Source organism: Athene noctua, chromosome 1, assembly GCF_965140245.1.
Source record: "Athene noctua chromosome 1, bAthNoc1.hap1.1, whole genome shotgun sequence".
Classification (NCBI taxonomy): Eukaryota; Metazoa; Chordata; class Aves; order Strigiformes; family Strigidae; genus Athene; species Athene noctua.
The window spans coordinates 238,896,780-238,911,329 of NC_134037.1; the positions used below are offsets into that span (position 1 = coordinate 238,896,780).

A 14,550-nucleotide genomic window follows, 5' to 3' on the forward strand; every position below is an offset into this window, starting at 1 on the left:
TCATAAATACAAATATAAACACATTGCAAGTGGTGCTTGTAAAAGGAAGCAAGAACCTGGTTTCTGGCACGTTGCCTTTTTACACAGCGAAACAAAATTGTTATTCAAACCTAACAGGGGTTTGGCCAATTTAACAAGCAAGATTTATTGCAGAGTTTCCTTTACTGCTCCAGGATATGATTTCACTTTTGCAGAAGAAAAGAGAGATTATATCATTTACATAACAAGGTAATAAATAAATAATTGGTTACTGTACTTCCAAGTATACTTCCTCATGTGCACAGATGATAAAAACTGCATTCAGATGTTGCTGGTCCCATATCACTCCAGAACAGGGGATTTAAGACTGAAATGTCATCCTGAACTCAACCCTTGTGCCTGAATAAATGATAGTGACCTGCTGTGTGAATTGGCTAAGCAGAACCTTGCAGGTTAAAGTGCTCTTCGGGGAAAGGGAAGTCTGAAAACAATTCTGCCTGATACAGCTGTCAGCTCTGTTAACTCTTTCCAGGATATTACCTCTCTTTTACCTGCAGAGAATCCCACAGACTAAATATGCTCTCTTTCCTTAGCAGGCTACCTGGTAAGAAATTTTACTGAGTAAAGTAGACTGCTTAAATGGAGAAATTAATCTGCTTCAGATTGGCTTGACCATCTGTTAGTGTGCTCTGCAGTCTCTATCTTGTTCTCAGTTTAGGTTTCTCCTGCACATGAACATTTGTACATTTGTACTTTTTCTTCTGATTTCAGGCAAAAATTTTACCTTCTCTTTTTAAGATCCAGCTTCATTCTTTCCTGCCTCTCATATCTCAGCTTGCACTGTTTTCTTTGTTTGGAGGCAGATCCTTTGCTGATGTTATTGACACTTCTCCTGAGCATCTGGAACATATTAGATAAGACCAACAATCTGTCTAATCCACTACCTCATGTTAAAAAGCAGCTGGTACAGGGTCTTCACAGGAAGGATCTTAGGGAAGATAGATTATTTATCCCACATATTTTGCCACATGCTGATATCTAATACTTAGGGATCAGATAATGCCATGAAGTACATGGTATTGTACTTTTGCCAAATATTTGGCCTTGCTCTCTAATCCTCTATCTGGTTTAGCTTGGCCTTTTATCCCTCCTTTTCCTTGACACTATGTATCTTGATGTATCTTGATCAGTCACTAGCCAGAGCAAGAGGTTTTGATGTGGTCCAGATTTGACAATGGTTGGCTGCAAGCAGTTTCCAAAACTGGGGTTTTGCATCTGCAGTGGGAATAAATGTGCACTGGCAGGCTTCAGCTGCACCTCAACAATGCAAAATTTACAATAGTTGGTTGGGGTTTAACAGGTAATGTCTGCTTTCTCAGATTTGAGTCTCTGGTGGTTGTCTTTCCCTTTTTCTCTGTAGCTGTGATTCCCGGAAAAAAATCTGGTTTTGTTTCTTTCCCCTCTTCCTTTCACTAAGGATTGAAAACAGTGTTTACTCTGGAGCTGAGCCTTAAAAAAAAAAAAAGCAAATTAATTGAGGCTGTTGATAAAATCATGAGAGTTGGCAAAGCTGGGACTCTTCTGTTGCCTTCAGAAAATATCTACTTTTTCACAGTCTCCTGTGGTTTTTTTTCTTCATGTTTTGACTGCAGCAGGGATTTTTTTGCATTGTTTTTGCAGAATTATTTTTCCCTCCTCTTTTTTTTTTTTTTTTTTTTATGGTGTTTTCTTTAAGGTACTGCTTTGATTTTGGATGAAGGCCCAATACTTGTGAGTAGTATCTTTCAAAAGATGTTTGGTTTTTCCTCCACTCTGTCAGGCTTCCTCCTTAATCTCTTCTTTAAACTTATCCTTTGGTCTTTCTCCAAGTGCTTACATGTTCTTCTTCCCACTTGCCAGCTCAGCTCTGGAAATACAGTCCAAATGTCATGCCTGCCTCAGATCCTGGTGAAGATCATTTCAACTTTGAGGACTTCCACTTAATTTTCCTTCTTTTCTTCTTTCTTTCTTTCTCTCTTGTTTTCTTGTGGTGTTTTTTTTTTTTTTCTTTTCACTGACAGTAGCTTTTAGCTGAATTACACAGGACAAGCTGGAAATGGCACAAGGTGCCATCTGTATTTGTAGCTGTGGTACAATACTAATGTTAATTCTTAAGTGTATTCTAGTATGATTGTCTGACATATATGCTGGAAAGTTCTTCAGTATTAGATGCAAGAAGCATTGCACTACCAAAAACTTCACATCTTATGTACAGAAAGTGGGTTCCAAAATCCATATTTTCAGTTTTATGAGATGGAAACAGACTTTTAAAATACACGAGCAGTGATGACAGGTAGCTGGTTTGAGTTTTACTCAGAGTTCCTATGTCTTTCTGGAGTTCAGTCAGACTTTGGGAAAAAATTTTATGTCAGCCTGTTTGTGATTATAATAAAGAGTGGCAAGAGCTGGTACACGGCATCATGACAGGCAAGCATGTAGGCATGCCAGAAATTTTCAACAGGGTCTCTGAACACACAGGTTGGCAAGTGCTGGACATGTTACAAAAGCAGCAGCAGGTGGGAACCGTTTGCAGTAGACACTCTGGCCTCTTGGATAACCAACTAAGCCATGACAAATGGTTCTGAGTTTGCGATATGTTCAGCTGCCATTATGGGGGATGTCATCACAGTACCCATAGTTTATAGCTGCAAGGAAACTGTGCTGCTCCTCCCTCCTTCTGCTCATCTATAAAACATGCTTCTTGATCTTCCCTAAATTTTCAGTCATTTCACAAGCAGTATTACTCATATGCCATGGTCATTTTGCTCCAGGGAGGAGATCTTTTTGATGCTATTACTTCCACCAACAAATATACAGAGCGGGATGCCAGTGGGATGCTTTACAATCTGGCCAGTGCCATCAAATATCTTCACAGCCTGAACATTGTCCACAGGGATATCAAGCCGGAGAATTTATTGGTAAGTGAAGATTCAGTTTTCAGTACTGTTGGTAACTTGGGAGTGTGTGAGAGAAGGCCTGCTCTTCTCCCTCCTTCCACATACCCACCAGTTTTATTTCAGTCTTTTAAGTCATTGGTCTTTTAATTTTAACCTTAATATTGTAAAACTCTCCTAAGAATAGAGTTATCACAAAAACTACAGTAACATGAGCTGGTATGTCTAGACTGTTCCCCAGGAAACAGCAGCAGAGGTGTTCCAGTGATCACTAGAAGTGACCTTTTAGTAAGCTACAGTATAATTTCAAGCTTCTCATAAATACAAAGGTGTTCTGTCCTCAATAGACTATTCTGTACTTCCACAGCTGCCTCAGTAATTAGCAGCCGTTCAGTTTTTACAAATATGGTGGGTGTAAATGTTGTGCCCTAATCATGTAGCACGTCAGAGCACAACCAGGAAGATACTTCAGTGTCCTTCCTTTCCATGCTGCATCTTCCAAATAATCCTATAGCACTTTTTATTAAGCCACTTTCCCAAATACACAGCCTAAATCTTCCTTTTCCTGACTCAATCTGTACAAGCCCTATCCACTGAGGACAATTAAAAACACCCTGGCAATTAGTCCTTCTGAGAATTTTGCACTCTTGAATGCAGCAATTGTGTTCTCCAACTAACATAGTTTTATTTCTTATGAGAAATTAATTTCCCATTATTATTTCACTGTTCTCTGAGCTTTCCTGAATTTGGTGACATGTTCCAGTATCAAGATGTCCCAATTATCCATATATTCATCAACCATAAAACATTGCTTAAGATGCCTAGAATATCAGTGCTCTCAGTTGTGTGCTCTCTGCCATGAGTTACTGCACTTAGTCCTAGTTGACCCTGAAGAGGTTTTATGGAAAAGTTGACTCAAGTAGATCTTACTAAACTTCCGTTTCTATAGTTGAGGTTCCTCTAGAGGCAGGTGCCTTTATAGTTCTGGGTGAGGAAGTAGCCTGCCCTCATTTTCCAGAAACTGCTATAAACTTGTTGGGTAGAAGTTTCACTAGACTCTAACAATTGATACTTGTTTTGTAGCCCTTGTGCTGATGTACTTAGGTGGCTGCATGCAGAAGTTACAGCAATCATATGCCCGGATTCATTTATGCTGTAACCTGGAACGTGCAGGAGGGTCATGGTCTGGGGCAAGGCTTGCTCTGCTGCTGCCTTGGCACATCTCTGGATGCCTAAAGTCTGACAACAATAGAGTTAAGATTTTGGGGTAAGAGAGAAAGGCAGGAGATGGGGGCAGCAGGGAGAGGATTAGATTTGCATGGCCAGCCATCTCTGGTAATTACCCATTACCAGGAATGATCACACTGTTTGCATTGTAGCTGAAATGTTTCTGAGTGATTTTTCCAGTGTTGTGCATATGTAAAGTCCTACAGTGATATTGATACTGAGCAGTGAGGATGCAGCGCTTAACCTCTGGCAGTATCCTGACTCTCAAAAGCCAGCATTTGATTCATAGATTATATTAATTGTCTAAGGTTTATCGGGTCCTTGAAAGAAACGAACAATGTTTTAGAGGAGTGCTTAGGAACCAGCCTTACCTGAGTTCTGACCCTGTCTCTGACATTGGCCTTAATGTCTCTTGACCTTTCTACTCTTACCTTCATATCTGTGAAATGGGATGGGTAGTTCCTTCTATCACAAGACTGCAATTAGGATTATTTTCATGGCATTTATAAAACACTTGCAAAATATCTTATGAATCATAGCCTTTCTGTTGCTAAAGACCTTCTTGCCTTCTGTAGCCTCACTTTTGCCTGCAGCTCTGTAACCTCTCACCTGGCTGGTCATGGCAGTATTTTTCCCTTGTTCTTGTGCTGTTGCTTTCACACCGTTACTGTCATGGTCTTGCACCTGCAAACCCCCTAGTGTTGTTACAGCAGGTTCTCCTGACCACCGGTGTGAGAATCAGCCCTTTCCCCCTCAAGCCCTTTTCCTACTTGCAGGCTGTAGCTTTAGGTTTAGTGGAGCCTATAACAGACCTGCCCAAAGTGGAGCAACTAACCAGGGGAGCAGCATCTGCCCTGATCAATACATGTGCCAAGACTAACAGCCCCATTAGTAGGAAAAAGCAAGGGGGATGAGCAAGGCCTGACAAAAGCTTTAGAGTTACTACAGGAAAAATATTGGAGGTGAAGGAGAACATGCTGCTGTGGAGAGGGTGCCCAGAGGAGGATGCTCATGTAGAGCCTCCCCTTATTGCATCTCTTCCCAGCTCCTAAGAGCTTTCCCTTTCACCTCCCTCTTTCTCTCCTTTCATTTTTCTTCTTCCCCAAGAGTAACTTTCATGCTTAGAGATGATGTGTGCCATTAGCTATAGACCCTGCTGATAAATCTTTGCATGTGTGACCCTGTCTCAATGTCCTATGTGCAATATCAGGTATTTCTATAAGTGCTTAAATGTTCCTTATCCTCAAAGCATACAAAGCCCACCTAACAGTCAACTGTCCACGAGTTTAGGGTATGCTGAATACCTGTGAATTTTTAGCTTTTTTTTTTTTTTTTTTTACTCTAGAGAGTGTCTTCCATGTTTTAATTGGAACATTTTTCATAATTGCTGCTATTTAGCACGTTTATTTTGTCAAGTCATGGGATGTCTTTATAGCCATATAATAAACCCTAGAGAACAACTTCTCTGACTGTTGCCATCTGCACTGATCACAAGAGCAGCTTAGAAAATACTGACAGTCTTTATAGTAATAGGATACATATGGTGGCACACAATTATGTGTGGCTGCATTCAATTAGTGTTGTACAATTACACAGTTTTATTGCTTAGTTAAAACAGTGAAAGCACTACATAGTGGGTAATTTGCACTAATCCCCATTTCTTTAATTGCCCTGCAGTATTTAAATGCAGTGGAACATATATAGTGTTTGTTCTGAATAACATGAGCATTAAATTATCTTTCGCATTCCTTGACTGGCAAGTAACATACCACAGCTTCACATTGGGCTCCTTTTTATATGGAGTTATAAAAGGGTGAGGAAAAGTTACTTTCTTCAGTTTTACAAGTCAACTGAAGTAGTTTTCAAAGGAAAATAGTTCCTGGAAACAGATGGGGCAAAATACTAGAAAATGCACAGTACTAAACCTTCTGCATTGGTAAACATTGCCAAAGAAGCCTCTTCCATAATTAATTTCTAGGATATTTGAGTCATACAAGGTGCAGTCTGTTGAAGGAAGGAACTTATGAATGTTCACTAGGTTAACACAACTTAGAGGGCTTTGTAAAAGATAACCACATGAAATAGAATATGAAATGCTAATTAGACTGGATTCAGCTCTTGATGTCTAAGTGCACACTTTACATTTTTCAGCAAGTGAATATTTAAAGTCCTAGTCTCTAGCTTTTAATTAAAACTGTTGTTGAAATTAGATTTATTACTGCCATTTCAGAGAGCACTTTCTTTAGTTTCAGGAACCAGATGTATTTAACAATCTGTGTTTTTAATAAAACCATAATTGCTTTTTTTCCAGTGCTTTTCTATAAGCCTATCTTTTTTTTCTGGCTTAGTAGCAGAGAAATGTGAATCCCTATCAAATTACTGGTCCTCTTAAAGATCCAGTTGTAGTATTAAAAATAACATAAGGAAGGGGGAAGAATTTTGTGTATTCTGAATACAGCTTGTGGCTGTATCACCTGGTAGTAGGGATTCAGGACAGAGAGAGGTTTTCTCTCTAGACATGACTAACATTAACAAAGGAAAAACTGGGGGGGGAGGGGGGGTGGTAATAATATAAATAATTATTAAGAGCTATAGGAGATCTGTAGCAAACAGTGTCAAGAAACTTCAAGATTTCTTTTTTGCACCAAGTGAACTGTTCAAGTGTCTATTTTAGAATTTATTGTATTTTTCTAAGAAAAAAAAATCTAGGATTTTCCTCTGCAAACCATTCTAGATAAATGTGATTTCTGTTGTAGGAGTAGCTGGTCAAGATAGGTATTAAGGATTATTTTGGTTTTGAATGTCTTCTGGTTTTGCACAGTGTTACTGCTAATTGTTGTCAGGATATCACTATTGGTGAGCCAGACTGCATGTAGCTTCAAATTGAATTGTAAAATAATAAAGTGATGCATATATACTTTAAGAAGGCCTCCTGTAGACAGTTTCCATTTTTTAAGGTGCTGTTGTGGTAAACAGCATCATAAACAATTTCAAAATAGGAAGCAAGAACCCAAACCAGCAGTTAGATTAAAGAAAGACTCACAGTCTAGTGTTTAATTTAGACAGATTTTAGTCTATTTTAAACATTTTTTTGTAATTTTTCAGTGTTTGCAGGTTTGGGGTTGTTCTTTTTCATTGACTCAGCTTTTAAAATTGTGTATTTTTTATTGATGTTCCTAGCTTTTTTCTTGTGACTGTACCTTAATCTCCCTTTGCACCCATAAAAACCCATGAAGGATCATGTTGCTGTGGTGAAGATCATGTCTTAAGACAGGATTTCCAGGTATACTCATTAACAGCCCTACCTATGTCTGTTGATGATGGTAACATAACCCTAAGACACTGATTGGTGTTTAACGGTCATCCAAGGAGAGGACGGTGTTTCTAGGTGAAATAGTCCACCCAGGTTTGCATCTTATTACTTCAATACACAGAGAAGAATCTGTTGCTGCTATCAGTGCAGTCACTGTTGTATTATCTAAGAAGTTGAAGTTCCTGTGCAAGCCTTTAAAGTCTGTGCAAGTAAAAGGTATAAACTCAGAAACCCTACACTATGAATTGGCTGTCAGTGGGGTGTTAACCTAGGAATGTCACTGCTGGAAGGTCAAACTTTTGCTTCTGGGCTTTAGATTCTAGCAAGTAGTATGTCTTTTGTTGACCAGGTAACAAGGTAAGTCTTTTCCCAAATCCTGAGTGTATTCAATGGAAGTTGTCCAAATTGTCTGTGAATTTTCAAAGCATGCAGAGAAGTATGTTATAGATAAGGAGAGAAAAAAGAATGCAAATTAGAAGGAACATTTCAGGCAGTTAGTAAATGATACAGTAGTTACCTTGATGGTATTGTGTTAAACCTTTGAATTTTCCTCCTGATTTAGGTTTACGAACACCAAGATGGAAGCAAGTCCCTGAAGCTGGGAGACTTTGGCCTAGCAACAATTGTGGATGGACCTCTATATACTGTTTGTGGGACCCCAACATATGTAGCTCCAGAAATCATTGCTGAAACTGGGTAAATCACTTCTAGTGATGATTCATTGATCGGTACACAGTGGAGCATGTTCTCAACAATGTGCCAGACAGGAGTTCTTGCAATTAAGATTTTTATTCTACTTTTGCTTGGGTATGACACAGAATCATGGCTCATAGAACAATTTAGTTGGAAGGGTCCTCTGGAGGCTATCTTGTGCAAACCAGCTCAGAGCAGAAACAACTTTGGAGTTATATCAGGTTCCTCTGTCAGTTGTTGGCCTCAAACTTGTCATCTTAACACTGAGTTACCAACTACACATCTGCAGATACGTTAATTCTTAAGCTGTCCCCAGAGACTGCTAACTACTGTTAACTTAATTTTATTTTCCTATGACACACTATCTACTTCTGATTTGTTCCACAGAGTAAAATGCCTTCTGGCTTGAGCAGCCTGTGTCACCTTTGCAGGCTTCATGTTGGTAGGCGTCACTGTCTGTCTCAGGAATACAGCACATCTTCTGTTCACTCCTACATTCTGTTCGAACGTAGTTTTAAGATGTAAATGTTAAAAAGATTTGAAAGTGGAATTAGGATAGGTAGGTAGGACATAGAGAAAATTCAGATAAAAATATATGGGAAATTATTAATAATTCTGAAAATGTTTCCTCTGTTCTTTGTACTGTAGTTCATAGGAGTCAAATGTCTCTAACCATGTCTCTCACACTTCTAGATATGGCTTGAAGGTGGACATCTGGGCAGCGGGTGTGATTACTTACATCCTGCTCTGTGGTTTTCCTCCATTCCGTGGGTATGGACTGATCTATTCAACCATCCTTGTTCTGTGAATTGGTCCCTGTGCTGCTTTTGCATTAAGCACAGAGATTCCCACTGGAAGAAGTTCTCTGCTTGTAGGGTTTGTTTTTTTCTGTGCTCTGCATAGTATTTGACACAAACCCCATAAATGTTTGTGATTTTACTGCAAAATCTCTGTCTCATGTTTATTTTAGTTTAAACTTCATTGCATTACAAAACAAGAGCCTCCATTATAGGTTCTGGGTGCCTTTGCCTGATGTTTAAAATATACAGTGAAATAACCATCTTCTTTCATGGACAAAATACAACATATTTTGTGGTCAGTAAAAGGTAATTAAAAAGTAAGCCACTTAATAAGGACATGTCAGATCTTTTGTCCCCTCAAAGCAATTACAAAGTTGTCGACAATCCTAAAGACAAGCAGGTTACCTCAGAAAGAATGTATCAAATGCACTTTGTTTTATGATCTCACCATTCACAGACATGGTTGCATGCCAGAGGGGAATCAACAGCTTCCAAAAGTGTACTAAGGGATCACCAGTTAAAAGCAATTTCAAGAAGCCTCTTGAATCCAGCTCTGGAAATAATTTCTTTGTGGGTGTTTTTGTTTTTTTCGTATGGTTTTTACTTTGCAGAAGTGGAGATGACCAAGAAGTGCTTTTTGATCAGATTTTGATGGGACAAGTGGATTTTCCATCTCCGTATTGGGACAATGTTTCTGACTCTGCAAAGGTGGGTTTTATAGTTGATGATACTTTCTTCTCCAATATTATTCCCAGTGCCAGTATCTAAGGCATGTTATTCTTTCACAGTGCTGTATTTGACATGTCTCATGTATGTCCTGCTACACCCATAAATTCCTCTGGGTCACCAAGTACGTTGTTGTTTGATCACTGGTCTGTTAGACTCCAGGTGGTACTGAAATGGACCCCGTCTCTGTATGATATTTCACACAACAGAGGCACCAGCAGCCCTTACTGATCAAGAAAAATTTCAGTAACTTTGGTTGACCTACACTTCTTAGCTTGAAAACTCCCTGGGACTGTGCTTTATATGTACTTATGATGGGGACCAGTTACCAACCTGGAGCCTTTGAATATTATATAATAATATTATAGGGACGCTGTTTTCCCCTTATTAATCCTATTAGACAATATGTCTGTTGTTTCTTTCTGTCAAAGAACCAGGCCTCGCATAACCTGTAACTCCTTACTGTTTTCATTGTGGTATGAAATACAGACTTGTTCTGGCCACCAGTTCATGAGCCGTAGGCTCTTGGAACGTGACACAAAGGAGGCGGAGCTTGAAGTTTTTTAACTCTTATTCGTGCACCAGAGCAACAGTTTAACTCACAGAATTTCTAGGGACCTGACATTCACTATAGTTGGGGAAGGGGATGGAGGGAGAGCAAGGGAGACATAATACTTACATGTATGAAAAAAAAAAAAGCCAAAATGTAAAACTATTAATATGATTATCCTGTAAATAAGTGCTTAATTTCTGCCAGTTTACTTCTGTATCCTGTAAGACAAATCCAGGCAAAACTGTTCCTATTTCTTTCAATTTAATTAGTCACAGGAAAAAAAAAAAAAAGAAAAAGAAATTTGGAGGTAGATGCAGGTAATTAGTGTTCTACGTTCTGAATCTCCATTCTTTGGAGAGTTACATCCTGCTTTTAGAGATATGTGGAGGGTGATCAGGACTAGTATGAGGTTAACAAATGAGATACAGTCACGGAGTTGGAAGAAGTCCTCTAAACCACATCATTGTGTTGTAGCAGACTTTATTTTGTAGCATCATTAATGAGAAATCTGCAAGTCCTTTACCAGTTGTGTTACCCTGTGAAACTCCTTCTTCCAAATAGTCCAGTCTACAATTTCTGATTTGAAGCATCAGCCTATTCATTTAACTTAGTTTTGTCACTCAGATTTATCAACTTTGGTCTTTGGTGACACCCATTTATTTACTATCATACTGCCCTCCTGTTTTCTGTGCACTCCACTCACTGGTGGAATTAGATACGGGTTTATTTACATGCTAGTTGAAAACTAGGTAATTGCAAAGAAAATCAGATTATGAAAAATAATGTTTTTAAGTGGTGTTTTTTTAATTACCTTTTATGTCATTTATACAAGAGCTTAAAGTAAAATTCTAGATTTACTGGCTTTTTTCCTACTGGGGAATTGGCTTTTTGTTAATGGGAAGCTAACCTAATTTCATACGACCATCTGTTTTGTACATTATGTGTTAAGTGCTCTTCTCTTAAACAGTGGCTACAGAACTGTCTTCTAGCTTTCCAAGGTACTGTTAGATATTGATTTAAAAGTTCATCTTGAAGTTCAGCAGTTCATAGTTGTACTTTTTTTTCAAATAATCTTAATATATTTCTGCAGTTGGTAGTTCACTCTCTCTTCAAGCCCTCTTACATAATCAGTTGAAGAGCACTATAGTGAATTAAATGTTGATTTATTCTTTAAAAATGTTTAAATTTGACCCAGTATTCCATTTCTCAGGAACTTATCACAATGATGCTTCAAGTAGATGTAGATCTGCGATTCTCAGCCTTGCAAGTTCTTGAGCATCCATGGGTTAATGTAAGTATTCTTAGGCTTGTAGACGCTGCTTGTAATTTGGCGCCTTTAAGCTCTTTTCTGTCAAGTCCTTTCTATGCCCTTCTGGAGCCAGTACATTTTAAAAATGCCACAGGTTTAACTGGAAATAAACTGGGTTACATACATACCCTGTAGTATTCACTGTTTTATGTATGGTCAGCTACATTTTATCTGAAATATTTTGAGCCAGGTTTTCAACAAATATCAACCACACTTGACAATTTCATACCTCCAACAATCAGTTTGTGGGTTCAGTGACACATTTTGCTCTCCTAAAATCAGATGGACTCAAAACTCTGACAGTTGTGATTAAGAATTTTTGAAATATAGTCCATAATATTAAGCCTACTTGATCCAGAATGAAACAGGGAAACCTTTAGAATCATATTTAGCTTCTGACATTGAAAAATACATATATTTATTTGCAGCCATATCCATTTAATCTGAGTTACCATGAAATAGCTATTTATGTATCCTGGCTTGTCTCTAAGTGACTGGACTTTTGCCATAAAAATCATTATCAGTGAGGTGGCATACAGATAAATCTGGCAGAGAATAAAGAGATTTCTCTTTAGTTAATATTGAGACAAGGACACTACTTAATATTTGTTAATTATTTCAGACTATTTAATATGTCTTAAAATATTTGGGTGACAAGAAAGAAAAACTGGAGAAAATCCAGATTCAAATTCAGAAGGGAAGATTGAGAAAATAAATACAATTGGGATGAACAGAGAAAAAAAATAATGGAAGAAGAAATAACGTTTCATTTTGTTTGTGACAAGTTTGAGTGTGCAGTCCTCACCGGAATACTATTTGGTCCCATAGCTGCTGTATCCAAAACATCACTAAAATACTATTCTAAAAGTTCAAATATACGTAACCTCAAATGTTAATTTTTTTAATGAAAGTGTCCTCCAGATAGCCCTGAATAGTGGTGATCAGTTGTGTACCAAGTATATGCTTCAGTCTTGTTTTTTGCCCAAACCATTTTTTTAAAAATTGTAAATGCTATTATCATGCAGAGCACTTCTGCAGTGTACAGAGTGCAAGGATCCAGGACAATGTCTGATGAAAATCTTTTCATTTTCAAGATGACATTCAAGCAGCTGAAATATTAATTTTCCTTGGTGCCAGGTGCTGTCCTTGGATATAGTGTTCTGTCACAGTTTTATAATGACTTCTGGTGACTGAGGTGTCTCTCTGTCTCCACGGGAGAAGAACAGGTGGGGATTTCTGGAGTGCTGCTGATGGAAGTGACTGATCAGAAGCCACAGAGAGGCCAGGTCACCCATGGTATCAGTCTGCATACTGCTGCTGAGGTTACGGAAACATCCCTTGTTTACACCACCTGAGGATGTGGTCACTAATCTTCCTTTGTTTCTGAAAAATACATTGGAACGGTTAATGCTCCCCCCAGACACCTTTTGGGGATTTTTTTGGCTACAGTTACACCATGATGTGTTTTAGGAAGCCGTTTTAGCAAGATGTATTAAGAAGAAGAAAGAGATGTCAGTAACGTGATGGTGATGATGTCCTTGCTGATGGGGAGGGACAGGGAGAGGGGCTGGGGGCTAAAGTCTTTTAACACCCAAGAGCTCCATTAACCAAACCTGAGCTCTGGTTACCGGAGCACCCTGGCAAATTCCTGAGTTTCTGTGCAATAAGTTAAAATATGGAGCCCTTTACCAGAGGATGCTGTAGAGGCCAAGTATAAATGGATTCAAAAGGGAGTTTGATACATTTTTGGAGGATGAGCCCATTGGTGCCTGTTAAATATGATAGTCTGGATATAGCTCTTGGCTCACAATCAAGTTCTTAAGTACTTGGTTGGCAGAAACCGGAGGATATACCAGGGAAGGTTCACAATCTACTTGTCTTTGTTAAATGTACTATTTCATAAACAGTGACTATGATGCACTGTTGGAAACAAGATACTGTGTTCAATTCACCTTTGGTCTAGCTCTGCTGCACTTGTAGTTTTATGCTGATTATAATTCTTTGCAATCAAAACCTATAGCAGTTCTGTCCATAAATAAATGAAACAAATATTCCATGACAGCTCTGTAATTTCCTCTTTTATGTCCAACTGCTGCTTTTAGCAACTCAGATGAACCAGTATTTTGTCTTCAGCAATACACTAACGATAGTTCATAATGCAGATCAAAACCTCTTTTGAATTCCTTCAGATATTTTTTCTGGAAGGAGAAAGGCCAGCACTGGGACCAGTTCAGGAAAGTGCTTGAGTACATTCCAAACATCGCTCCTATTTCAAGGCATCACACATGGAAGCACTTAGTATTAGGCATAAAATTAACTAAATGGCACTAAAATTCTAGTTCACTTCAGGAGAAATAAGAACATGGCTGAGTTGAAACAGGTGCTTAAATGCTTTTGTGAAAAAGGACACTTTCCTGAAGTGGATCTGGGAAGTATTCAGTAGATAGCTTAGCAGGGACAGCCTGCCTGTGTACAGAGGCAGAAAGATATGCTGGTGTCAGATCTGACCTTGCATCCCCATACCATGACCTGCCTGGCAGGTCACACAACCTCCCCGTACCTCATTTTCCCAGCTTCAGGACAGGGAATCAATATATTCAACCCGTTTATAAAAGGCTCTGCAATCTATTTGTCGGAATTACCTGATCAATTGTCTGCAACTTCCATAAAATACTGTCTTTCTGAGAAGAAATGGCACATGGAGTTTTCACCTAACACTCCATTTTCACAGATAACCTGTTTAAATACTTTTCCATGGCATCAAATGCTGGACTTTACTTTCCCTTTTTTATTTCAGTTTTGAACCTATTCACAGAGTGGTAAACTTGCAGCTAAAATACTGGATAGGACAGCTGGCTTGAAAATCAGGCATGTGTTTTCTTCGACAATTTTAAGAAACATTTTCTCTCTTTGATCAAACCTTTGATAGAAGTGTTGTAACTGCTTACACTGTATAAAACCGTTTTGTAGATTGTAAATAACCATTCTACTTTATAGCTGCTTACTATGTGATTACT

General features: G+C 38.5%; 1 protein-coding gene across 3 annotated transcripts in view; it reads left to right on the plus strand.

The window, feature by feature from the left end:
* The window catches only part of DCLK1 (doublecortin like kinase 1), a 255,207-nt gene that overhangs the window by 220,125 nt on the left and 20,532 nt on the right, over positions 1-14,550 (plus strand). For all 3 annotated transcript variants that reach the window (XM_074914194.1, XM_074914204.1, XM_074914212.1), the window contains 5 exons: positions 2,790-2,936; positions 8,015-8,148; positions 8,839-8,916; positions 9,557-9,653; positions 11,435-11,515. In XM_074914194.1, the coding sequence (XP_074770295.1) occupies positions 2,790-2,936; positions 8,015-8,148; positions 8,839-8,916; positions 9,557-9,653; positions 11,435-11,515 (537 nt within the window). The remainder of the gene's footprint in view (positions 1-2,789; positions 2,937-8,014; positions 8,149-8,838; positions 8,917-9,556; positions 9,654-11,434; positions 11,516-14,550) is intronic.